The sequence below is a fragment of the Miniopterus natalensis genome, chromosome 7 (assembly GCF_054644295.1).
Source record: "Miniopterus natalensis isolate mMinNat1 chromosome 7, mMinNat1.hap1, whole genome shotgun sequence".
Lineage (NCBI taxonomy): Eukaryota > Metazoa > Chordata > Mammalia > Chiroptera > Miniopteridae > Miniopterus > Miniopterus natalensis.
Window position 1 is genome coordinate 50,254,105 of NC_142087.1, and position 27,489 is coordinate 50,281,593.

The following is a 27,489-nucleotide window of genomic DNA, read 5'->3' on the forward strand; positions in this document are numbered from 1 at the left end:
TAACCATTAATGAAAAATGTAATACTTTGGCAAATACCATTTTTTTTTTTCCCTTTCATTTTCTTCTACATTCAAGAGTATAAAGTAGCTTGAAGAAAAGTTCTTAACACCTGCATAACATCTAACATAGTACCAAGGACAATAAATGACAATTGAATTAACTACTCCCTTCAATGGATTCTATTTATGATTTAATTAGACCATGGTGGAGAGTTTTAACACAGCATGGTAATGAAAACTTTATTTTTTCCTGAAGCTAACTGAAGATACTTTATGATATTCCAGATTCTCCCTAGCTCTTTTCATGTGCGTGAGATCCCATCTTAGAGATTTATCAATTATGTGGCTATATCTGCAAATTAAGGGCCCATGAAGAAATAAAAACATGCCCTGGCTGGATAGCTCAGCTGGTTAGAGAGCACTCCCCTGGTCCGATCCCCAGTTAGGGGATCAACCAAGAATCAGCCAATGAACGCATAAGTAAGTCGAACAATAAATCAGTGTTTCTCTCTCCCCGTTCCTATGTTTCTCTAAAAAAAAAAGTCAATTTAAAAAAGCATTGTGAATAACGTTGATGAAATGTCTTGGTCCATTCTTCTCATTTTTCTTCTTAAGCTATTAAAACCCAAAACAATACAAAGGTGTGGGTGCAAGGCTGCATCTGTAGCTGTGACTGATCAGTCACACTGCGTGAAGGGCGAAAACGAAACCTTCTCAAGGGAGTTTTTCTTTTTCTCCCTAAGGATTAAAATTGCATAACGGATATTACTTGCTTCATAACACATCTTGACACCATCAAAACATAATGACTAGGGCCAATAATAAGGACCAAATCTTTAACATTAGGGAATATTCTTTAAGAAAAAAATTCCTGGAAAAAACCAGTATGCTTGAGAGCGGCTGTGAGAGTCGAGGTCGCCGCTGCAGGGAAGCGAGGTGCGGTGCGGGAGGAACCGACAGGTGGGCGCTCAGCCGTTCACGTCACAACGTGCTGAAGGCGCCACGCGCCGTTGCTATGGAGGCGGCTCCAGCCCCACTCCTCCGCCCGAGTTCGTTGCCCTCTAGTGTTGGGAGACCAGCCTGGCAGGCCGCAGGCAGCGCAATGCCACGGGAGAGCTGCTGGAGGGGGCAGTGGGATCCCGGTGCACCGTGAGCCTCGGGCTCGGCCCCGTTTCGGGTCGATGAGCAGCGCGCACGGCGCCCGCCACTCCCCTCCCGGCCTCGGCTGCGAAGGGAGCAGCGGCGGGCTGAGCCCGAGGCCGGCGCGGGAGCACCGTCACCAGGTGCGGGTAGGCGGCTCCATCAGCTGCGCCGCTGCGGGGCTTCCAAGTGAGCCACTACGCCAGAGGAATGGAGAGGAGGGGAATGGAGGGGAGGGGAAAGCAGGGGAGGGGAGGGGAGGGGCGGGGCGGGGCGGTGGCGGTGTTGTACTGGGTAGGGAGCCGTGGGAAAGAGTGGGTTGCAGCGGGGAGCCAGACGGCCGGGGGTTCGGGGTGGGGAAAGGAGCCGAAAAGCCGGGCAAAGGGAGACGGGGAGCGAAGTAGATACAGGGCCAGGGGCGTGGCCGAGGCCGAGTCCTAGAGGATCAGTACTCGCGCCCGAGGCCGCCGCGGCTGGCGGTCGCGCTCTGCAGGCGAAGAGTGGCGGCTCCGTGCGAGCTCCAAGCCCTGCTAGAAGTGAAAGTGAAACCAATCGCTGGTTTCTCCACGGCGGCCGCTCGCCCCATCCCACCTTCCGGTCCTGTCCCGTCCAGTCCGGGTCCAGTCCCGGTGCGGGGAGCAGCCCCGGGGGCGGGCCCTCGCTCCCGCCCGAGTGTGTCCGCGTTCGGCTCCGCCCCGTCCGGACCCCGCCCCCTTCCTGGCGCGAGCCGCTTCCTCACAGGATTCCCCTCCCCCTCTGGGTTCGCGCAGGGAGTCGGGCCCGGGCCGCCACTGCCACCTCGGCCGCTGCCGCCGCCTTGATTCCCCACCCCCGCCATGGCCGAGGACCTCTCCGCGGCCACTTCCTACACCGAAGATGATTTCTACTGCCCCGTCTGTCAGGAGGTGCTCAAAACGCCGGTGCGGACCGCGGCCTGTCAGCACGTGTGAGTAGACGCCCCCTCTTCGGCGCAATGCCGGGTGGTGGTTTAGGCCCCGCATCCCACCCTGGATGCTCCGCTGCGGCCTGACAGGGGCCGAGCTCGCTGCGGCCTGCCCGCCCCGGCGCCGCTCTGCGCGCAGGGCCAGTTCCCGAGGCGTCAGCGCTCCGTCCGCCCTCCCCCGAGCTCGGGGCCTTCTCGCCGCGCCCGGCCCCTCAGCCTGAGCTCCGGGTCTGCAGGTATCCCACGGGGCAGTGCCGAGGCCCTTCCCTGGGTGGCGTCTTCAGGCCCCGGAGGCCAATCTCCTCTCCTCTAGGCCCGGGAGGAATGGCGAGGAACGTGGAGCCTTTTTGTTTCCTAGCAACCTGAGTGAAGGCTGGGTGTTGAGTGTCAAAACCCGCCGAGGTGCCGGCACGGGCCCGCTCGCCCGCTCCTCCGTCAGCTGCCCTGCTTTAAAGTTTCCCCTTCCCTTCCTTCTAGTATCCTAGTCCATCCTTTCCAAAGCTAAGAGCTCTTAACTTACCTCCCAGCCTTGCCTCCCAGAACACCCTTGAAAGTGTTTTGTTTCCTTTAAAATTTAGTGCATATTAGCATGATCTAGGGAGGTGTTTCTCTCATATGTTAAAGTGACAGGATTTCCGGGTATTGAAGCGATAGTTTCCCTTTGTTTTACCCTTCTGCTTATTATTTGGTTATTACTGGGGTGGAGATGAGAAAGGAAGCCTGCTGTTCGGAGGAATTAACTGAAAACAGGGCAGTAACTCTAGCGGTGAGGGAGAACAGGGGGATTAGGTGAGGTGTCATGCTGTTTGATTGGGCGTATTTATAGAAAGAACTTCCATAGACTGCTAGAGCCTCAGTAAGGGTTGTAAGGAGCCCTTCTTGTAAAGGCACTTCTGACATACCTGGCTGCTGATCTTAGTCTCTGGGGAACTTTTTTTTTTTTTTAATCTTCACTCGAGGACATTTTTTCCATTGATTTTTTTCAGAAAGAGTGGAAGGGAAGGAAGAGGGGGAGAGAAGGGGCAAGAGAGAGAAAAACTTCACTGTTTCTCACATAGATTGGTTGCCTCCCCCATGCGGGGGGACCAGGGCCCGGATGGAACCGCGACCCTTAGGTCTGACCACTGAGCCAAACCGGCCAGGGCCCCTGGGGAACTTTGTAAGTAAACATACCAATTCCCAGGCTCCATTCCAAGCCTACAAAAGAATTTCTGGCAGGTGAGGTCTGGAAACCTGTATTTCAAAAGAAAACACTCAGGCTTGAAAGTTCTTGTGTGTTTGCAAGTAGCTGAGAAGAATCAAACAAGTTTCTAAATACATTCTTTCTCTTTTTTTTCTCTCTGCAGTTTTGTAAAGAATGAGTTGAATTTTGGTTAATCAGCAATTTCATTACAATTGTTTCTTGATACCCATTCTGCTCACTCTGATCGTCAATCTTTGTACTGCCTACCTTATTCCTATTCTGTGGTGGTTGTGTGAGCCAAGAGTATGTGGCTTTTTGTGATAGAAGTTATGCCATTTATGTTTTTGTTGTTTAAGGGAGATGAATGACAGTGTGAAATTCCTTTATTATTTGGAGCAGCAAATGCAAATTGTTAGAAAAAAATATTTGGAGGTGCCTAGGGCACAATGTATGTTTTTTAGCCTTTAACCTGTCAGTATTCATTGTCATAACTTGATGCCGTTCCAGTGCTTGTGCTGGCAGTGGGTGGAAGGAAGGGAAGGAATGAAGGGCAAAGTGAGAGGAAGTAAATTTTTTCTGGACAGAATAATTTCAGTTACCCTCTGGGTCATTGACTTTATAGTTATAGAACTCATCTCTAGCTCCCCTCAAAATTCCAAGCAGTTTGCTCAAGTCTACTTACATTGTGGGACATTTAAAATCAGACTGAAATTTGGCTTGATCTCAAGGCTATGAAAAAGAGAGTGGGGATGATTGTTGAAGACCTTTCTCAAATCAGCTCACTGGGCTTGGATGTGATCAGACTAGATACAGAAAGAAATATAGAGCAGATTTTGTTTAAAAGAGGAATGAACATTGCTCTAACACCCTCCTTCATCTCCTCTCTTTCCCCTGCCCTCCCCCCCCCCAAACCCCATAACACAGTTGTTCTAGATTCTGGCTGAACAATGAATTCAAGAAAGCACAGGGGGAAGAAGTTTTGTTTGGAAGGGATGGTGATAATGGTGGAGCGGGCCTGATTGAATGAAAGGAGTGTGGAGGGGAAATAGAATTCTGTTTTAAATAATCTAGTTTAAAATATCATTTGCTCTTCCCTTTTCACAAAAGACAAACCTGTGCCTTTAAACAAATTTATAGTTAGCTCCAAAGTCAGTTTTTGATTGATGGGTAGTGAGAGATGAAGTGATAATGGCTTTGGGGCACTGTAGCACTGTGGGTCTGTTAGAAAATAAAAAATTTTCACTCCCATTTCAACAGCAAAGTATTTGCCCACTACTGTCTATTCTAGTCAAAGAGCAAGTTCCTTATCGTTAGAATAACTACCAAAATATAAATTCCCATTTAATCCCAGTCCATTCCTTCAAACAGCAATTGTTGAATGCTTTCTTTTCTTTCTTTTTTTTTTTTAAATATATCTTTATTGACTTCAGGGAGATGAAAGGATAGGGAGAGAGAGATAGAAACATCAATGATGAGAGAGAGAGTCATTGATCGGCTGCAGCCCACAGCCCGGACATGTGCCCTGACTGGGAATCGAACCCTGAACGCCTGGATCCTAGGTCGACGCTCAACCACTGAGCCATGCCCAGCTGGGCTGTTGAATGCTCTGTATGTCAGGTAGAGGGAATACAAAGTGTTCTTTCCCTGGAGACTATTAGTAGTCTAATGGAGAAGACCTACACATGAATGTGATTAATATGAAAGAGATTTAGGTAGAAAATTTTATGCGAGCATTGAGAACAGGTATTTAAATCAGCCTATGAGTATAGGGGAGATTTCCTGAATGAAATAATACTTTTAGGTCAGAATTGGTATTCAGGGTTTGTTGGGTAATACCTGGATTAGGTTTATAGCGTATGCAGAGGCAAGCAGGGATTACAGAAGATGACTATTATCTGGACTATAAAGTTTGGCTGAAGCCAAAGGATAAGTGTAGTGGATATAGAGCTGAGAGATATTGGCAGGAACTTACTTTGTAAGCCAAAACTTTTTCCTGAAAGCCACAGAGATGAATTCAATAACTTTTGGCAGGGGAGTAACATGGTCACATTTCAGTTTTTAAAAGCTCTCTTTATTTATTTATTTATTGTAATTCAGAGAGAGGAATGGAGAGAAAAATAGATTTCTTGTTCTACGTTTTTAAATTGATTTTTAAAAAATATATATCTTTATTGATTTCTGGGAGAGGAAGGGAGAGGGAGAGAGATAGAAACATCAATGATGAGAGAGTTATTAATCGGCTGCCTCCTCCATGCCTCTAACTGGGGATCCAGCCTGCAACCTGGGCATGTGCCCTGACCTGGAATCGTATTGCAATGTCCTGGATCCTAGGTCAATGTTCAACCACTGAGCTATTGATTGATTTTTTAGAGAGAGAGAAACACTGATTTGTTGTTCCACTTGTTTATGCATTCATTGGTTGATTCTTTTTTAAAAAAAATGTTTTTATTGATTTTGGAGAGAGAGGAAAGGAGTGGGAGGGAGAGAGAAACATCGATTGGCTGCCTTCTGCACTCCCTCTACTAGGGATAAGCCTACATCTCAGCATGTGCCCTGACTGGGAATTGAAAACCCCGCAACCTCTCAATGCATGGTACGACGCTCAACCAACTAAGCCACACTGACCAGGTCTATCAGTTGATTCTTATATGTGTTCTGACTGGGGATCGAACCCACAACCTTGGCTTATTGGGACGACACTCTAACCAACTGAGCTACCTGGCCTGGGCTAGTAATTTCTCTTTAGTACAGGGTCCACCTTGTTAGTGGTGTAACTAGTTAAGAGGCCATCCATTGCTGTGTCAGAGAGAGAAATGATTAGAACCTGAATCAAGGTAATGATACTGGTACTGGAGAGAAGAAAATTTTGACATTTTAAGGCTATGGTGTAAGATTTGATGAATATATGTTCTTTAGTTAGGTGTAGGTCTGGGTTACATGGAGCTAAAACTGTGAATATGGACATACCCACAGAAAGAGTATATAAGTTGAAAGATAGCAGAGGGCCTAGGTAGAACAAAGTGCTGGAGAATACATTTTAAAATATGGAGTGAAGAAAAGTACAGTCTGAGAAAGAATGGATAGAATAGGAAAAAATATCCTTGGGTGAGGGTGAGGATTAACAAAAAAATATTGTAATTGAGCTTGTATTCAGAGTAAATTTTAAGAAGGTACAGACTGGCATAGCATAGTAGTAAGGTATTTATCTCTTTTGCTATTTTCCTTTATAATCTTCCAAGATTCTTTGAACCAAACCTCCTTTCTTTCCTTTTGTGACTAGTCAAGGAAATAAATAACTCTTGTACACTGTTAGAAGTAAGTGCCATTACAATGAAAATCATGTATAATAACAAGGCGATGCCTTGCCAGACTCTTAAAAATGGAAATCTAATCTGCTTTTAGGCATCTCTGTAAGGAGGCATCTTTTAAAATAAGCTAATATAGATCAAGTTCTGTTTTTCATTAAGCACAGATTTAAATGAGACTCCATTAACCTACCTTGGATTATCCAGTCCTTGAGTTTTCAGTTTATAGTTCTTATAATTTTAACCACTTTATTGATATCTTGTTGTTTGAGCATATATATGTTAAATAATTGTTTTTTCTACAGATCTGTTATAATTCTAAAAGCCAGGCTTATATGGGCTCTTGCTGATTTAATTATAAATGGCTGCTCTAGACCATTTTTTTTCTTTAATTTTTAAAATTATTTTTTGATTTTTTTTTTTAGAGAGAGGAAGGGGAAAGAAGAAGAGAGAGAGAGAGAGAGAGAGGGAGATATTTCTTATTCCACTTATTTATGCATTCATTGGTTGTTTCTTGTATGTGCCCTGACCAGAGATCAAATCTGAAACCTTGGCCTATCAGGGATGACACTCTAACCAACTGAGCTACCCAGCCAGACCTCCCCCCCCCCCCCCCCCCCCCCCGCCAATGGGGGATTATCTTTTTTTCTTAAGGCTTTTTTTTTCTCCTTTTTCCAATTTTCACCCAGGATATGTTTATTGATTTGAAAGAGAGAGAGAAACATTAATGTGAAAGAGAAACATTGATCGGTTTCCACATGCCCCGACTGGGGATGAAGTCTACAACCTAGCTATGTGCCCTGACCAGGAATCAAACCCGCAACCTTTTTGGTGTATGGGACAACTCTCCAACCAACTGAGCCACGTGGCTGGGGCTTTCTTAAGATTTTTAAGACTATGACATAATTTTAAAAAAACACTATGCTGTTTAATTATATAACAGAAAATGGATTTAATTTTAAGTCCTGAAGACCAACTTAAAATGTCTGATTTTTTTTTTTAAGTTCTCATTATTTGGGGAATGATTTTGATTATAGACTAGGAGGATAAAAGGTGCCAGATTTTACTAAAATCAGCATGATGGATGGGAAAGTTTTACTCTCTTAACATCTGTTGATCAGCCTTTTGTTAAGAGAGGAGAATGGGTAAGAACAGAAATTCATCTAGCATTTGCTAGTTTAAAGTTGAAAGAAACTTGAATAACTTTTAAGTTTCAGAGTGTAAGTTAACTTGTACTATCCTAAAGACACAGGATCCTTTGATATGTGAAAACAATTTTAGTAATCTTGATTTATACCCTTTTCCCTCCCCCTTGTACTTTGTTTTGAAATAAGCTCTGTTTAGCAGATTCAGATAGCCTAGCCAAAGAGAGATGAGAAATAAGCAGTTTTATCAATATGTGTTTGGCTCTACAGAGGAAGGAACAGTCCAGTTGCAGATAGAAGACATGAATAACTTTCCTTTGTACCTCTTATCATAGCTTATAATCAACATTTTTGGAACCAGATGAATTGACTAATGTCATTCTCATTATTTAGACTGTAAGCTCTATAAAGGTAGTACCCCAGGTCTACTTTTACTTACCCTAGTCTACTATATGCATTCAGTATCGAGTAAAGGGATGAATGGGTTTGTGTTGAGAGAGCACAGCTTATAGCTGTATCGCTTCAAGTCATTTAACTCCTTTTATCCTGTTTTCTTGTCCGTAAAACAAGGGTAGAATCATGTTACCTATTTCATAGGGTTGTTGCAAGGAACAAATGAGGTAATGTTCATGAATAATAATATTGTATGTGTGTTTTACAGTTTTCAAAATTCCTAAAAATACATAATTATTTCATTAGTTTAATAATTACAGGACCTCACACAAAAAGCTAGATTTAAAAAAAAAAATTTGACATACAACATTGGCATTTATTTTTTGCTCATAAGACTACAGATCAGCTGTGGTTTGACTGATAACAGGCTGGTTCCTCTGGGCTTGACTCCAGGCTCCAGGCTGCTTGCAGGCCTGCCCCACATGCCTGTAATTCTTTTGGAGTCGGTAAACCACCTGGGGCTTGGTCTTCCATGCTGAAGTTCAGGAAGCAAGCCCAAGTGGGAAAGCATATTTCCAGCCTTTGTTCATATTCCATTGACTGAAACAAGTCACATAGCCATGCCCAATAGCAATCTCAAGGAGAAGTGTGTTAGTTAGTTACTATTATGGTGGGAGGGGTGGCAAGTGAATCCTTGCTGAACAAAATTCTTACTAGCACACTAAGTTACGTCACACAGCCTTTTCCTAATTTCTACCTTGGTGAATGTTATCCTGTGGTGTCTGGCAGTCTTAGTATATAGTTGTCCCCCTTTATCAGTGGGGGATAAATTCCAAGATTCCCAGTGGATTCTTGTAATCATGGATAGTATTGAACCGTATATACAATGTTTTTTCTTATATAGACATATCTATGATAAAGTTGAATTTATAAATTAGGCACAGTAAGAGATTAATAACAATAATATACTGTAATAAAAGTATGTGGATGACTTTGGGGCCATTAGTAAGTAAAGTAAGGGTTTCTTGAACACAAGCACTGCTGTACTAGGACAGTTGTTCTGGTAACCAAGATGGTTACTCTAATGGGTGGGGAGCATATACACAAAAAACTAGATGATGATTATAAATAGAAAGGCATCTATTTCAACTTTTTTTGGTCCATATATTGAATACTGAAGGAATTGTGGCGAATGGAGAATATTGTAATTCATAATTATAAAGGTATAAAGGGAATATGACTGTGTCCCACAATCACTGTTACTTATATATCCTTCCAGTGATGTGTATATAAACAAGGTTGTAAATATTATTTTCTTGTTTTTATACGAAGAACAGTATACTGTATGCATTCTTTTATACCTTGTTATTTTCATGTTACTATGTTGGAGATCATTCTGTACAGTACATAGAGGGCCTTCTTCTTGTTTCTTTATTGGTTGTAGAGTTTTCATTCGTTCATTCAGCCAGCATTGCCTTTCCATTATGTACCTTGCAGGACGTTTGGTCCTGTCCAAAACATCTATGGAGATGTCCATGCCAGTTCATTTACCTAACCCCATGTGCCACTACCAGCTAGGCTATAGAAGTAAGAAAGGTTAATAGTGGCAATACAGATGAGTTTGTGTACTGTTCTGTAGTAGACCTATTCATGTCCCGTGGAACAACATCATTGATGTACATCAATGTGAGACAAAGCCGATAATGGTGCATTCTTTCATTTTTTAAGGGGAAGGAATGGAGGTCTAGTGTGAGATCACACAGCTGCTAAATGATATATTTATTTTTCATATATTATGTTAAAAAATTGTAAAGCAGTCTTGAGTGTAGTTTCTTTCATATTCCCATCTAGTCCTGTGATTAGTCTTATACTCTGAGAAATACACATATAGTTTTTAAAATTCTGAGATTTATGTACATGTATATAGCCTAACTCATTTAACCTAAATGCATATCTGTAACCACTTGTTTGTGTTTAATCATAGAAATGAAAAGACTTTTTTTGTAGTTAACATGTCACAAATGTTTGGTTTAGTTTTTGTAGAAAATGTTTCCTGACTGCAATGAGAGAAAGTGGAATACATTGTCCTCTCTGTCGTGGAAATGTGACTAGAAGAGAAAGAGCATGTCCTGAACGGGCCTTAGACCTTGAAAATATCATGAGGAAATTGTCTGGTAGCTGCAGATGCTGTGCAAAACAGGTATAGTAAATGTGACATAGTTCTTGGAAGTCAAGTTTCTGCTCTGAAGTTCCTTTCTGAATATTCTTGGTGGGTGTTGTTTCGAAAGGAAAGAAGTTATTTAGATTGGGAATTGGGGTGGAAATGCTAAAAAAAGCTATGGCTATAGATTATAAACTTATTGAGAACAGGGACTGAAAGAAACAATCTCCGAATTTGTCATAATTTTTATCATTCCCCCCCCCCAAAGTAAGTATTCATTTATTATCTGCTAAGTCAACTAAATGAGCAAACTGGCATTTAACTCACTTAAACCCCATTCTGGTACATGTTCAACCATTAAATAGTTTTTCTGATGGTAGGTATCATCATTGCAGTTTTGCACATAGAAATGACCAAATGGATTTGTGTAGTTAAGAAACTCATTAGCTGCCCACTTTACTTGTATATTATGTGTTTTATCTAAGAAATCACAAATTATCTGGCAGAAGACTGCTTAAATTTTATGGAACAAGTGGGAAAATCAGGTATTGACAAATAACTGACATTAATTCTTCAATCTGGCTTTTATTGTTCTATCATTTGGAGAGTGAAATGGGGAAGTGTAGTTAGACTTTGAATATACCCATGTATTTATAGATTTATGCAGCCACTTTTTCAAACAGCTAATACAGTCAGTGAGTAAAACCAGTTGCTGTTTCATGCATTCATACAAGTCAGATCTGTGTTTTCATCTCTTTGAGGAAGGTCTTAACTGACAGGGCAATAAAGTAAATCTGGAAAATACACTTGAGAGATTTTTGGCTCTATATCTCACTGAGAAACTGAAAAGTATTCCAAGTATTAACTGAGAAACTTAATTTTTTTAAAGTGCTTTCTAACTACGAGGTTTCTATGAGGCAACCTCGTAGTACTTTTATCTATTATTGGTAGTGTATGGTTTCAAGTGTAAAATTATTTGTTAATATTTTTGGCGGTGAGTTTACAGACAGATGGACTCTTCTCTATTGTTTCTGCATCTAATGGACAGAAACGGATTAAAATTAAATCATTTACTTAAAAAGAACCTCTTGTTTAAATGGGATATTTAGTTATCTGTTTTTATCTATTTTTTCCTTTTTTGGCAGTATCTCAACTCTTGTAAGTTCTATTTTAAATTAAAAGTCACATTACATTTTAATCAATTTACAGATTAAATTCTATCGCATGAGACATCATTACAAATCTTGTAAGAAGTATCAAGATGAATATGGTGTTTCTGCTATCATTCCAAACTTTCAGATCTCTCAAGATTCAGTAGGGAACAGGTAAGCAGTATTTATTCTTAAAAAGATAATTTTTATAGTTGAAATGGAAATTGTTTTGGGAACTATATGATAAGGTGTGTTTTGTTTTGTTTGTCTATGTTTTTAAAGTAAATGATAGAACTATATCATTTGTATATTCAGAAGTTTGTTTGACACATGAAAGATTTACATCTGGGAAATCAACTTTATGATATACTTAAGCTTATGCTATTTAAAAATCATTTTAGGCCCGGCTAGGTGTGGCTCAGCCGTTGAGCGTCGACCTAGGATCCAGGCGATCAGGGTTCGATTCCTGGTCAGGGCACATGCCTGGGTTGCGGGCTCAATCAATGACTCTGTCATCATTGCTGTTTTTATCTCTCTCTCCTTCTCCTTTCCTCTCTCTGAAATTAATAAAGATATATTTAAAAAAAAAATCATTTTAGGAAATTGGACACTTTTTTGAATAAAAAATTGACTTGAGAGATGAAGGTTATTTTCTTTTGCAACTGAAATTATTTAAAAACTAGAAAAACATTCCTTTCAGTAATGTATTTATAAACTGGAATCTTCTTTTTTGTTTCCTAAGAAATAGAATTGTTTGAGATTTTTACTCTGATAATAAAATGTCATATAAAAGTTAGACCTGGTACTAGTAAATTCTTAGTTCTCTTTTAGTCTCACATTTTTAAAAACTAGGTTTTGGCTTGATTTGTATCTTATTGTCTCAAATTTCTTTACATTAGACATTTTATTAAATGTATTTCATATAGAAGAATGGCCCAAATGCCTGTGTGGTTTGAAAAATAGTAAGTACCTAGTTATCCACTAACCTGGGTAAAAAAATATAATATTTCTTAGCACCTTAAAATCTTTTGAACCCATGACCATCTGAATCCCATATGCCCAAAGGTAACCACTATCCTCCTTTTCCAGCCATTCCCTTTTGTTTATAGTATTACCACCGCTGCATGTATTTGTAACAATGAAGTGTTTAATATTTAAAAACTCAGTAGCAAGCACACATACAATTGCGTAAAGAAAGACAGTGTAGGCAGTATTATAGAAAGGCCCCAGGAGGCAGTATGCTAAACAGAGACTCTTAACATTTTATTTTAGTAGCAATTCATTTCATATGTTGCTAATTTTTGTAATTTAATCACTTGTACCACAGTAGGCTTTTTCCCTACTCCTCAGTCAAAACTGTTCTGGTAAAAGGCTTTAATACTTTTCTGATTGTCTAATCTGCAAAATCCTTTTATGTTCTCATTTATTTGACTTAGTAGTGTCATTGGATGAAATTGGTCACTTCTGTCTTGTGATATTTGTTTCCTTCATCCCTTATTGCTTTCTTTATTGTTGTACTTATGTACTGAAATTACTCTAATTTGTTATTAATTCAGTAGATTATTCTTAAGTGCAGGGATGGTATTCGTGCTGCTTAACATTGTATCTCCAGCTCTTAGCAGAGTTCCTAATACATGTGATTTGTACAATCACTGCTATTAAATGACCAGATTTTCTTTTTTTTAAATACATCTTTATTGATTTTAGAGAGAGGAAAAGAGAGGGAGAGACAGATAGAAACATCAATGATGAGAGAGTCATTGATCGAGCCCGCAAGCCGGGCATGTGCCCTGACCGGGAATCGAACCCCGGTCGCCTGGATCCCAGGTCGACGCTCAACCACTGAGCCACGCCTGGCCAGGCATGACCAGATTTTCTTCTCAGGAGATATGCGTTCTTCCTTTTTACTCCTCAAATTGAATTGGTCATAGGTGCTGTTGATCCCTAATAGTAGTATTCCTCATCTATTCTTTTCCTTTCTATTGTTACTTCCTTAGCTCATGCCCTCCTCTAATATGTTGTATGTACTCTTGCTAAAGTGATATTTTAGAAGTGCAGTTCTGATCTCTTTCTCCCTGTCCTTGTACCTTTCTCCCTATACCTTGTAATGATTTCCCATGACCCCATAATAGTGTTTCTCATCCAAGATCCCATGGTTCACTAAGGGCTTTAAACTACCTAAACTGCTAAATTTTTGTTTATACACATTTTTTTCTGTACAGAAATGTCAAGATTTTCAAGGGATTCCATGATTTAAATCCAAAAACTGGCTTATAAGACAAAATTTCTTATTCTGAAGTCCTTTCTTATCTGGCACTTGCATTTCTTTTTAGCCTTTATCTTTCTTGGCTTTCCATCATTGCATCATTTGCCTTGGCCATGTTGAGTTATTTGCATTATACCCTTGCCACCCTTGAGAAGCAATATAATTTAGTGGTTAAAAATGAAGGGTTTGGTCCTGGCCCATGTGGCTCAGTTGGTTGGAGTGTGGTCCTGTACACTGAAAGGTTGCGGGTTCGATTCCCAGTCAGGATGCCTACAGGGAAGCAACCAACTGATGTTTCTCTCTCTTTTTCTGTCTCTCTCTCTCTTTCGCTCTCATTCCTCCCTCCCCGTCTCTCTAAAAAAAATCAATAAACATATACCGAGGTGAGGATTTAAAAAAAAAGAAAAAGACAACTTTGGAGCCAGACTGCCTAGGTCCCAGGCTCTGTCACTAATGGTATAAATTTGGCAAGAAATTGTACCTCAGTTTTCTCATCTGTTTAAAAAAAGTGGGTGGTGGTGAAGACACTGTTAGCACCTCATTGGGTTAGGAGTCAATAAATAGGTTAATACAGGTAAAGCATATTGAATAGTACCTTCTTTGGTAAATGTTAGTTTTTAATCATCATCACTATCATCATAATTACTCTCTTACCTACATACTTTTTACCAGTAGTGCTCCCTTTCCCTACCACCTCAGCCCATGCTTTGCCAGCTGGTAGACTTTTTCTTCTTTTGAAGACTTAGACCAAATGTTAGGTACTCTGTGAAATCTTTCCTGGCCTCTAGAATTTCTTCCTCTTCATAGAACTGTTCTTATGCTCCAGCTAGACCCTCTAATACTTTATATTATTTATATTTATTTTTATATTACATTTATGCTTTTTTTTTTTTTTTAAATCTGGAAAGGGGTTATTCATATTTATATCCTATGCAAATTCTAATTGCAATTGAAAAATGGAGTTTGTATTTGAATTTTTTGTAAGGAAATTGGTGAATGAAGGAAAAGAAGGTTTTTTTGTTTTTGTTTTTAAATGGTAGGGGCCCTGGCTGGGCATCTCAGTTGATTAGAGCATCATCCCCATGCACCAAGGTTTTGGATTCCATTCCCTAGGCTCAGGGCACATACAAGAATCAAAAACAAATGCATAAATAAGTGGAACAACAAATCAGTGTTTCTCTTTCTCTCTCTCTCTCTCCCCCCTACCCCCTCCCTTCCTCTCTCTCTAAAAATCAACCAATAAAGTCTTTTTAAAAAGGTAGGAAATATAAGATATGAAGCCAGCCAGTATATAGTGCGGATCTTGTGAGGTAGTTTGAGGAAAATTTAGTAAAGGAACTATTTTCACAGAGTAGGGTACCAGATACACTATGTGAGAAGGTTCTGGGAAATCACAAAGAATAGTTATATATTCTGAGCCTACTGAAAACTGGAAGGGAGGAAGTAGATACCAGAACTTGGAGAAAGAAAGCTGTACGGAGAGAGCAGTTGGGGAGGGATTCAGTTAGTTAAGGCAATTTTCCTGGAAAGGATTCTGGGAAATAAGTATCTCCTAAATTTCCTCTTGTTACATACAGCTGTACTTTAAAGACCTTCAGTGTAGGCTATCGCTTGCCTTATTGTAGTTTATTCTTATTAAAGCTTTCTTTCGGGGCTTTTCTGTGATATTCTGGTTTAAGCTAGGTGTGGTGGCAGAATGGACAAGATGTATATATTCAGGAAATTCTCTATGAAGATTATTTCTAACAGCTACACTTTTGGTAAACTTTATTTTGGAGAGTTTAAAGTTTCTACTCTTTGTTGTTAAGTAACTGGAAAGCAGATATATTTTATATTGTTGATTAAGAGCAGGTCCATAAGCTGTAGTTAATAGTTGAGCAGGGTTTGGTGGCATCTTATGAGGATTCATTACTTTAATAAAGACCTTTCTCAGCAAATTCAGAGGACCATCTCAAAATAGAGCCTGTGTTTTCTTAGAATATAGTTTTCAGTATTCTCTCATAAGTACAAATGGGTGATTTAAACTTTAAACTCTGGATTCTGGTTATGGAAATTCTTAAAGTGACATTTACATGTACCTATCTCAGTAGTAAAAAATTTTCAAAGTAAACCCATTGATCATTTCATTATTCAACATACATTTATTGTACCTTCTGAAATACAGGGATGGGTTAAACAGACACAACCCCCTTTTCCATATGTATATATAAGCAGTATAACTTCCAATTGGGTAATTGACAATAAACTAGCACTAGTTTCAGTCAGATCATTCAGGGTAGAACCATAACTGTAAACTAATAAATGTTGGAGGCTGTTTAATAAAATTATCACATTGGCCTGGGTAGTTTCTCATAATAATTGCATAGCAGTGCTATTTGTTTTACTAACACAATAAAATTCTGCTTTTAACATGTAAGACTGTATCTTTCTGTTTAGCCCTGAGAAGGGAAGAGGAGGATGCATGTGATCTTGAAGATGAACCAAAACACATTTCTGTTTTATCTTCCCTGGAAATTATTTGGTCTGTTTGAGGCTTTTTCTACTAATTTCGGTTTTTTGTAAACATTAGTAACTGGATATCAGTAAGCTCATGCAGTTTAGTCCAAATACAGTTCTTCACAAAGACTGAAAGAATGAAAGTAGCAAGCAGTCATACATTGTTCCTAAGATATTTCTCTCCAAGGTGTTGAGCATTTTAAGTGGCTAAATAATTATTAAGGAATCTGGTCAAGTATTAGATAAAATGCCCTTTCTGATTTATTGGCATTCTTTATAGATTCTAGATAATAATTCTTTATTCCCTGCATTGCAAATATATTTTTTTAATCAAAATTGAAATGTTTTTTGCTCTTTTGTAAAACTTATACATATAGAACTTGAGATTTTTCTTCATATTCTAAAAAGACTGGAAATGAGATACTCTAGTATTTTGAAAACTTTGCTTTAGGGAATATCACAATTTAACTTAGCATAAAGTGACATAGTCATACATACTTTTTTTTGTTATAGTAAGGATACTTAACATGAGATATCTACCCAGATTTTTAAGTGTACAATATGGTATAATCTATAGGCATAATGTTGTACAGCAAATCTCTGGAACCTATTTTGCACATGTTGATTACCAACTCATTTCCCTTTCCCCTAGCCTCTATCAACCATCATTCTATTCTTTGCTTCTAAGAGTTTGACTATTTAATTATTTATTTATTTATTTTTGTTAATCCTCACCCTAGGATAGTTTTTTTCCATTGACTTTTAGAGAGATTGGGATGGAGGGAGGGAGGGAGAGAGAGAGAGAGAGACACATCGATTAGTTGCTTCCCACACACACCCCCAAGCAGGGCCGGGGGATGAAACCTGCAACCCAGGTATATGCCCTTGACTAGGAATCAAACTCGAGACCCTTTGGTCTGAGGTCTGATGCCCTTGACAGGGAATCAAACTCGAGACCCTTTGGTCTGAGGTCTGATGCTCTAACCATAGAGCTGCACTGGCCAAGGTGAGTTTGACTATTTTAGATACCTCATATAAGTGCAGTCATGCAGTATTTGTCCTGTGACTGACTTTGACTTAGTGTAATATCCCCAAGGTTCATTCATGTTGTCACATTGCAGGGTTTCTTTTTCTTTTAAGGCTGAAAAATAGTATTCAATTGTATTTATATACCACATTTTCTTTATCCATTCACAAGGTTGTTTTCAAATCTTGGCTATTGTGCTGCAACTCTTCAGGGCCCTGATTTCAGTCCTTTTGGATAAATACCCAGAAGTGGGATTGCTAGATCAAAGGGTAGTTCTTTTTTTATTTTTTGAGGAACCTTGCTACTATTTCCTGTAGCAACTGCACTATTTTGCATTCCTACCAACAGTGTCCAAGAGTTCCAATTTCTTCACATCCTCACAAACATTTGTCTTTTTTTTGGGTTATATAATAGCTATCATAACAGGTATGAGGTGATAATCTTATTGTGGTTTTGATCTACATTTCCCTGATAATTAGTGACATTGAACATCTTTACATATACCTTGTGGGCTATTTGTATGTCATCTTTGGAGAAATTCGTTTTTAGCCCTTTTAAAAATTAGGTTATTAATTTCTTTGCTATTGAGTTGTAGGAGTTCCTTATGTATTTTGGATATTAACCCTGTATTAGATACATGGTTTGCAAATATTTCCTCCTATTCCATATTTTGCCTTTTCACTTTATTGTTTCCTTTGCTGTGCAAAGTCTTTTTAGTTTGAGGCAGTCCCACTTGTCTGTTTTTAATTGCTAATATGGTGTCAGTAATAGATTTTTTGTTGAACCCATTCATGCATTTCTGGAGTAAATGAGTAGGCTACCAGTAGTAGCCCAGGCATGATACAGGATGATAAGGAATGATATAATGACAGTAATAATGGAAAATAGAGAATGGTAATATGAGATGGAAGAGAGAAAGTATTTAAAAGGACATTAATTTTGATATTAAAATGCTTTATATCAGAATATTTTTTTCTTTATTTTTATATGTTTTTATTGATTTTAGAGAGAGAGGAAGGAGAGAGGGAGAGAGAAAAACTGCAATGTGAGAATCACTAATTGGTTTGCCTCCTGCATGCACCCTGAGCTAGGGACTGAACCCGAAAACTGGGTATGTGCCCTGACTGGGAATTGAACTAGTGACCTTTTGGTGCACAGGATGACCTTGTCAGTAAAATATTTGAGCATGTATGTCTAGAATATGTGTTTATATAAAAGTTGTGACTGTATTTTACAGTAATAATACTTTATGTATATTATAAAACATGTAAAATTTAAGTGAAGTAAAGATGAAAAAGTTATTTAAAAATAAATTTTGCTTTATTTAATGGTATAAAATATTTTTATTCTTAAAGTTTTGTTAATACTTTTACTGAAAAGAATATTGTTTACTATGCTAGTTTCTAAAATTTTAAAAAATCTTAATGTAACAGTAATCCAGAGATTTTTGATTTTTAGAGGGACAGGGTGGGGGAAGAGGGAGAGGGGAGAGAGAAACATCGATTAGTTGCCTCTCACGCATGCCCTGACCAGGAATCAAACCCGCAACCTTTTTGATATACAAGACAATGCTCCCACTAACTGAGCCACCTGACCAGGGCCACAGATTTGGATCTAAGTTCATTTTACTTTGATACTTGGTTTTGATGATTGTTATGGCTGAAAAAGATACCTGCTACAAAAAAATGTTGATCCAAATGTAAGAAGTGTGTCATGGGTTGAGATTACCAAAATTTCATTCTCATGTTGTAGGTGTTTCTACAGACCAATCGGAAGTTGTTATATTTTTAAAGGACATTTTAAAACCCAATGATTATATTTGGATAATTTAAAAACTGAGTAGAAAAATGTTACCAAGTTTAAATACATAGATGTGAGATTTTTAAAAAATAGGTGACATACACTGTTTTGGGTAACAGAATTTTAATGTCTTTTAATAAATGCATTTTCCATAGTTTGAGTTTGTTTTAAAAAGTAGTTTTTAGTCTCCATATTGTTAAAATGTTATCTTTACCTATATGTGGCAGATATTAATCTGCCAGAAAGGTGCAGAATAGTGGTTTAATAGTCTCTTTGGGTATGGGAGTGGGATATAGAACTGGCATAGACTGTGTGTGGAGAGATAACATTGTTATCTTCACAAAGGGAACCGTTACTGCCAGGGTATCTTTGCGCTAAATACACCTTGTTATATGTAGCTTTATTATGAAAAACAAACTAAAAAAAGGAAATTCAAAAAGAAAAGAACATCTCTTAGGGAGATTGGTCCAGGACCCCCCCCTTGGATACCACAATCTGAGGATGCTCAGATCCCTTATATAAAATAGCGGAGTGTTTGCATATAACCTATAGTATTTGCATATAGGCTAGAGAAGGCTTTGCCTATACATCACTTTACTCACATGGATTAAGCATAGTGTTTGATGTGTGGCAAATTCCAGTTTTGCTTTTTGGAACTTGCTGAGATTTTTCTTTTTCTGACTATTTTTAATCCATGGTTGGTTGAATCTATGGATGCAACATCCTTGAATATGGAGGACTGGCTGTGCTGCTTGTCTTTGTGTAAAGAAAAATGAATAATCAGTTTTTAAGTTTAATAACTCCTTTAAACCTGTGTGGTACAGTTATTTTTGTTCACTAGTTATCTCATGTCTATTTTAACATTGCTGCTATTGAAAGGTCTTGTTTTTATAAAATTGACCACATTGATGAAATTCTGTAGTGTCTCTGTTTGGAATACCCACTCCTCTCTTAGGATTTCTCTAATACTGCAAATGACACATGTCTCTTGCGTGGGGTCTGAATGAGGATGTCAAGTTGTTTTATGTATTAAATGTTGGAACACCTAGTTTCTTTTTGGAAAATGAACATTCAAATATTGTCTTAAACCTACTCTACTTTGGAGGCCACAACCTTAAACCATATCCTACTTACAAATCAAAAAGTTCATGAATTCTTGAGTCTACCCCAGCATTCAAATACTTACTAGCCTGGGTAGAGTTAGAGGTATTCTTAATTTTAAAGTCTAAAGGACCTGGGGAAATGTTACCATACTGTAGATATAAGGTAATTCTGCAAAATTCTACATTCTCTATACTTTTGTAACTGCATAAATTAATTTTGAAGGACATAAATAAGGATGCAGTAAGAAGTCTTATCAGAATTTATTTGAAAAATAATTAATGCCATGCTTTTTGTTGTTCAGAATGATTTGAAGTTCAGGCCTTTAAAACAAATTTGGACTAGTCTTCTTCATTAGCAGTTCAAGTTAATGAATCTATAATGTGCTTTATTACTTGAGGTATTAACTTTACCCCCCCATGCTTTTTAAGTAACAGGAGTGAAACATCCACATCTGATAACATAGAAACTTATCAAGAGAATACAAGGTAAGCTTTTGAAAATCCTGCTACTTTATTAAATAATATCTGTTACCTTATAAAAATAGATTTTAAATTAAAAATATTTTTATTCAGTTAAATCACCAGACATAATGCTAGAACTGAGTAGTTTAGAAATAAATGATGCAATTGCTGCTTTTACAGATCACATTAAATTAGAAGAGTTTTTAGCTATCCTCTTTCACTGTGGTTAGGTTTCTTCCATGCATAATTTAGGTAGAGTTGTCAATATTGAACTGTCCCTTGCTGAAATTCAGAGGTATTAAAACCCAGTGAAGCATGATCCTCAAAATGTTTTGAAATACTGATTATTCTGGTGATCAGAGCTTTTTCTTTTTTTACTTTTTCTTAGCAATTTTGTATGTTAGATTCTCAAAGACTGTAATAGATGAAAGATAAATATTTTTTAAAATTTTATTTTTGTTTAAAATATTACATATGTCCTCTTTTCTCCCCAATGACCCGTTCTACCCTGTCCCATCCCCCTCCCCAGTCCCTCTCCCCACCATTGTCCGTGTCCTTGGGTTGTACATATATGCATGTAATTTCTTTGGTTACTCTCTCCCCCTCCACCCACCTCCGCGCCTCCATCCCTCTGACATTCGTCAGTCTGATCTATGCTTCCATATCATTGAATCTATTCTGTTCAATAGATGAAAGATATTGATGAAAGTCTTTTCAAAATTAAGTTCCTATATAGGGGGTTTCCAAACTGGGACACGGTCACAAGATATTTAAAAATTTCAAGGTACATACAGTGACATCTGTTGGCCTCATACGAATGACTAAATTAAGTTGTTTGCACTTAACTACTTAACCTTAATACATGGAACAACTAGGTTTGTTTTTGTTTTGGCCTAGAGGCACCATGAAAAAATTTACTGAGACATTAATGATACTGTAAACTGAGATTGGGAACATCTGTTGTAGATTATTTACTGAAAACTTTTTTTCAAAATTAAAGAATCTTTGAATAGTCTAATATAATTTTTTAAAAACGAAACTTACAGTAATTGGTTAAAAAACAGGAGAGCATTATTTGTTTTGTGATTTGTGATTTCAAATTAAGTATACTTCTTTTAAAATTGTTTTATAGTTCTGGGCATCCCACCTTTAAGTGTCCCTTGTGTCAAGAATCAAATTTTACCAGACAGCGTTTACTGGATCACTGTAACAGTAATCACCTATTTCAGATAGTTCCTGTGGTAAGTACATATGTTTAAGACAGTCTTCTGCTTAAAGTATGCTGTTCCATTTATTTCACTTCATGTGTACAACAGGGAAGGTAGTTTTAAATTTGGAAGAGTCATTATCAGTAAGGTAGATTTTTGTCAACAGTAGATGAAAGATTTGAAGCAAAATGAGATTTCAGTAACTTACTTATAAAATGGAGATGCTTGTTGTGAGGGTAATGTAGAAGAATAGTCTAGAGAACAGTGAAATAGTGAGAGATGAACTGGGGGTTTATTGCCGAGGAAAGGCAAGATGTAGCTCTGTTAGGGCTTCTCACTTCCTGGTCTATATAGGATGCAGTCAGCTCGATCTGGCCAAGTGGATCTGCTATAGGTGAAAATTATAAATAAGAATAAATCAGTAAGTATTTTAAATTTGTGTCCTTGCAGAATGTAGTATATGAATTCATACAGCAAGGAAGGAAAGGAATCGTACTTTGTTTTTGATGCATATGTATCTTTCTGACACCATTTTGAGGGTAAGAAAGTGGTGAGACATTTTTATGAATGAAGGAGATAGTACAGAGTGCAGGATTCCAACATTGTGTTAATGATCCTACAACTCCTCATTTGGAACATGAGTTTTACAGGTAAGTGATTTCAGTTGTGGGTGAAACAGGAGAAACTGAGCTAGAAGAGATAACTTCCCTTTCAGCTGTACATTTTGATATATAAGTATTTTCTTCATAAATAAGAATAGAAGGAAATGTTATAAGTAAAATGAGGATAGATATTTCTAAGCAGTTTTAGTGGATGTACTAGGAAAAAAATTGTGGAAGAATATGCCTCATTAACTATTGTGGGATGTCCATAAACTCCCTCATAGCACTAAGGAAGACATAGCAGAGTCAGTTACTGTTAAATAAACAAATACAGTGCCAAAGCTATCTCTAGGAAAAACTTTGTATTTAAGAGATTTTGTTTTATATTGCATTAATAAATTTTTATTTGTTTCTATGTTATGTTGAATATAGCATAGACTTTGGCTAAAGTCCAATTACTAAAGTTTTTTTTAATTTCATTTCAGTATGTCATCCATTCATTTTTTAAAGATGTACTTCATTTAAAATCTTAAGGATACAATTTAAAAGTTTACTTATACATTCATTTTACTTGTAAATGAAATAAAGCTTAAAATAATTATATCACAGTTATTGTGTGGCTCAAATGAGATTACATACTGGTTAATGATAACTATCATTACAATTGGTATTGTTAAAGGCTGGATGTGGTGTTTCTCTTGAAACACTTGTGTAATTGGAAATTTAAGTAACAGTGTATAAGATCCTCCTTTTATTGTGTTAATATAATTTATTTAAGGTAATTTTCTAGACAAATAATCTAGTGATAGAATTTGGCTCTTCAAAATGCTTTTCATGTAGGTGTTTTGGTTATATAAGCCTGTGTTTTAACACCTTCAATAATTATAATGTTTTATTTCCATTGTTTTTTATTTAAAACATTGTTTCTCATAGACATGTCCTATTTGTGTATCTCTTCCTTGGGGAGATCCTAGCCAGATTACTAGAAATTTCGTTAGTCATCTAAATCAAAGACATCAGTTTGACTATGGAGAATTTGTGGTAAGTGAATTCTTGAAGATTAAGAAAATACTGTTTAAGTATTCAAATTAAATTAACTTTTTCAATCTAAACTTGAGTTTTCAGGCAAGCTGTTGTATCATATTGGATGTTACAGAGCAAGTTCTATTGTTTTTAAAATAATATAGGTGAATTTTGTTTTGTGGAAATGGAAAAAGTTTAATATACTGTCCACCTCCTGCACTAGAGAGATCATTAATAGAGGAAGAGCAAACCTTCAGATCAACAAAATACATGAAACTATATAAGGGAAAACTGTAATTGCTAGAGAAGTAAAATTGTTACAACAGATAAAGGAGGATGTATATATTTTTCATATAGTAAGTTGCTTCTTAAATCCATTATAGTAGATCTATCTAGCATGCAAGACACATTTTTTAAAATGAGGGGGCTTAATTATCAAGTAAAGCCAGGTTGAATGGTAGATTTTTGGCCTTAGTTGACTGCTTTTACAGGGTAAGTGAGGAAAGTTTCATAATATAAAAATGGATCCCCAAATGTGTCATAATTAAAAAACAATTAGATGTGGCTTTTGTTTTATTTATTGTGAGATTGCATTTTATTCACTTTATAGAATTAAAACTTTAAAATCTAATTTAAAATTAATTCTGATAAAGAATAGCTGCTACTGTACTTGTTTTCAGGTTTAGGTAAACACAGGCATGTGCAGTTCTGACAATGGCATGAACAGAATTTACATTATTCTCTGTTCCAAGGTTGAAATTATATTATTATTATTTTTAAATTGATTTTGAGAGAGAGAGGAAGGGAGAGACAAACATCGATGTGAGGGAGAAACATTGATTGGTTGCCTCCTGTTCACACCCAACTAGGGATCAAACCTACACCCTTTTGGTGTACAGGGCAACATGCCTACCAACTGAGCCACACCAGCCAGGGCAAAATTACAGTTATTCTTGATACATGCTTATTTTGTGGAATTTGCATTTTTAATCATACTATTTCAAAATAACAATTCAAATATATGTAAAATTCAGGTGTACTTTCACAATTTTAGCATCTTTATGAAATAATTGTAGATTATTCTTAAATTCTCATTGTAAGAAAGGTTACTGTGTATTTGGAAAAACAAAAATATATTTGGTAAACTGTTTTGATCTAATTGGCAGATTGTTTTACCTTGCCACAGAAAAATATGTAATTTTCATTATTTGAGATTGTCAAGTGGAAGCCTATTCTAAAGCAAACCCATAGGACATAATTGATAGCAAGTAGAATTTTTAAACTTAAGTAGTAGTAGTATAACTAAGATTGAGTGAGCTATAGTTTTTAGCTTTATGTGATGGTTAAGAAACTGTTATTTAACTGTCGATTCAATAAATGATTATTTAAGATGAATTTACCTTCAGACATTGTTATTTTCTAGAGATCGCACAAAATTTATGATTGTAGATTACTTTTAACTATACTTTGAATTAATGACTTATCATAAGGTACTTTTAACTCTCAACATTCATTCTCTGCTGATCCTCTCTGCTTACCAATTATTCTTAAATAATTACAATTAAACTTATTTTTTAATTAAAGTTTATGTATTTAAATCTTATATTTCAAAGGATATGTGTTGTAACAAACTGTTTCAACTGTAGTGTGTGTGTCAAGATGTGTAATATATTGGGCAAAGTATTGAATAATAGAATATGTTTTTCTATTGATATGTTAATGTTGTTATTTTTAGAATCTTCAGCTAGATGAGGAAACCCAGTATCAAACTGCTGTGGAAGAATCTTTTCAAGTAAACATCTGAAGGCTGTAGACATCTGTGCATCTTTGTACCTGCAAGTGCCATCTTTAAGGAGAAAACTACAAGCAGTCAGCATTTCAATAACTTGATGTGTGTATTAATAAAAGTAATTCAGTCTATTGTTTTAGTTTTTAAATTGAAAAATAAAGGTGGGCTATCTAAAAATTGCATTCTCTTGGTAAGTTAAAAAATGAATGTTAGGACATTATCTTTAAAAGCATTAAAAGGATTATATTTCATTAATGTAATGGCGAAAGGGAATTCTTTCTGTACTTTATCATTTTTATATTACATTCTTGAATTTTTCCTTATGTTGCTTTTGTAGTTTGGTGCGGTTTCTCCCATTGATGTTATCGTACACAAATAACACACAGTAGCAAATGCTGAAAGATGTGATTGATATAAAACTAACAAATCTGAGCCAGTTATCAGAGTTGCAGAACGGAGGAGACTTGAAGTGCTAAGTGAAACAATCCAAAGGAAAAATTTTTAATACAGATTCTAGCTGAAGAATTCAACTATAAGAACATGATATTTATATAACATTTAGTATTTTCGAAGACTAGTGAGATTTCTTTAATAATTTTAACTGTTTAAAAAGTGAAAGGTCAATGTAAAGATACTTCCTTTTTTGATATTAGAAGGAACTATCAAAAGAAAAATTTATTTCTTTGGCGAGCAGTTGCTAATTTCAAATCTTGTTTGTTTGGCTGACTAATTTATAAGCCTAAAGTATATTAAGTTGAATTACAGCTCTTTGGATTCAGAATTTTCAATAGCCAGATTTCTCATTAGCTAAGATGAAACTTTTATTAGAAACTTTCAGTTGGTGACTCAGTTGTATGTTCTACGTATATATTTAAGTGAGAAGTTTGGTTTCATCTCAGTTGAGAAATTTAAGCAAAGCTAAAGATGTATATGTATAATACACACACACATATGCATGCAGTTTATCAGGTTACATACAGAATTTCTATTGAGATTTTAAAAATAGATAAAGCAATATGGGATTTAAGTGTTTACCTGATTTGATCAACATTTTGTATATCACCACATTTTTAAAAAGTCACAGTCAAATGCTAAGTGATCTAGTTGGCTGCTGTTACACCTTAAAAATTGAGTTTATACACACACTCAGTTATCTGTTTATATGGTGCTCATTTGTTCTCAGATAACGCATAACTATGAAGCAGTGAGACACATTTTACCAGCCATTCTGTTTCACTACTTTTTAGTCAGACGGTTTGCTTGTTCTTAGTATTCGTTAATGAGAATCATAAAGTAACTTGTACTAGAAGGCCCAAATCACAGAATAAAAGATGAAGAGTGGATTAGCTGACATTCCATACTAATATACATTGTTTATGCTTTCTTTAAAATAAAACTAAAAGAACATAAAATCTCAGAAGTAGTTGCTGCTAATATATACATATATTGTATAAAATGGTATATTTTGGTTTTGTTAAAACCCTTGTTGACTTTTCTACAGTGAACCTTTTTTTAACTTGGTTTAATAAAAATGTTAATTTTGGAAGTGGAGTTTTGTAAAAACGTTTTTCAGTCAAACAGTAATGACTTTATGGGTAGTAATAACAGTCACCAAAAAGCCATACATCTTAATGAACTAATGCCTTTGTTCTGTCATTCAAAAGAGTGATGTTTACTATGTGCTTGAACATTTTCTCTGCAGTTACATGAGTGTAATTGTAAGAATAGCTGTTTAACTCTTTAAAAAGAGACTTGATGATAGGTTTTTCCAACTTGAAGCAATAACTTTAGTACTTACTTTCAAAGTTTAATACTTCCCAGTATGTCAAGTTAAACCATTTTGGGATGTGAATTTCTTCAAAGGAGAATTGTAGTAGAGATCAACTTGATGAAATTGTGTTTTGAAGTTTTATGGATTAGTTCAATACCATTAATAGCCTTGTTTGTCTTTCATACAAGCTTTTCATAAAGAAAATATTGATTTTATTTGCTGTTTTCTGCGAACTCCTCAGTATGGAAATGTTTATTTAAAATCTCCCCTCTTGTCAGTGGATTAGGAATAGGGATAGGCATTACAGATTACAGTTTAATTTGTGAGAAAGTCCTTCTTTTTAAGATGCTTGTAACTGAGTCAGGATAAAGGAAGGAAACTGTATTGATACTCCGATACCTAAATTTCACAATACCACTTAGGAAAGCGATTTTCCTCAACAAATTACAGTTTATGTTGTTAAACAGAGTTTTATTTGAGATGTATTGCTTTATTTTTCAATTAAAAGTGGTTTTCTCCTA

At 36.8% G+C, this 27,489-nt stretch overlaps 1 protein-coding gene across 3 annotated transcripts; it reads left to right on the forward strand.

The window, feature by feature from the left end:
* The first annotated feature begins 1,961 nt into the window (after positions 1–1,961).
* RNF138 (ring finger protein 138) lies at positions 1,962–27,489 on the forward strand. Of its 3 annotated transcripts, none has more exons than XM_016195937.2 (7): positions 1,962–2,086; positions 10,144–10,309; positions 11,480–11,595; positions 20,549–20,599; positions 21,708–21,816; positions 23,319–23,426; positions 25,144–27,489. In XM_016195937.2, exons 1-7 carry the CDS (start codon positions 1,977–1,979, stop codon positions 25,210–25,212), a joined length of 729 nt encoding a protein of 242 aa, XP_016051423.1. In that variant the 5' UTR covers positions 1,962–1,976; the 3' UTR covers positions 25,213–27,489. The 3 variants fall into 3 exon arrangements, with proteins under 3 accessions (XP_016051423.1, XP_016051424.1, XP_016051421.1); XM_016195935.2 differs by having other exon boundaries at positions 1,963–2,086; positions 20,543–20,599; XM_016195938.2 differs by lacking the exon at positions 23,319–23,426 and having other exon boundaries at positions 20,543–20,599.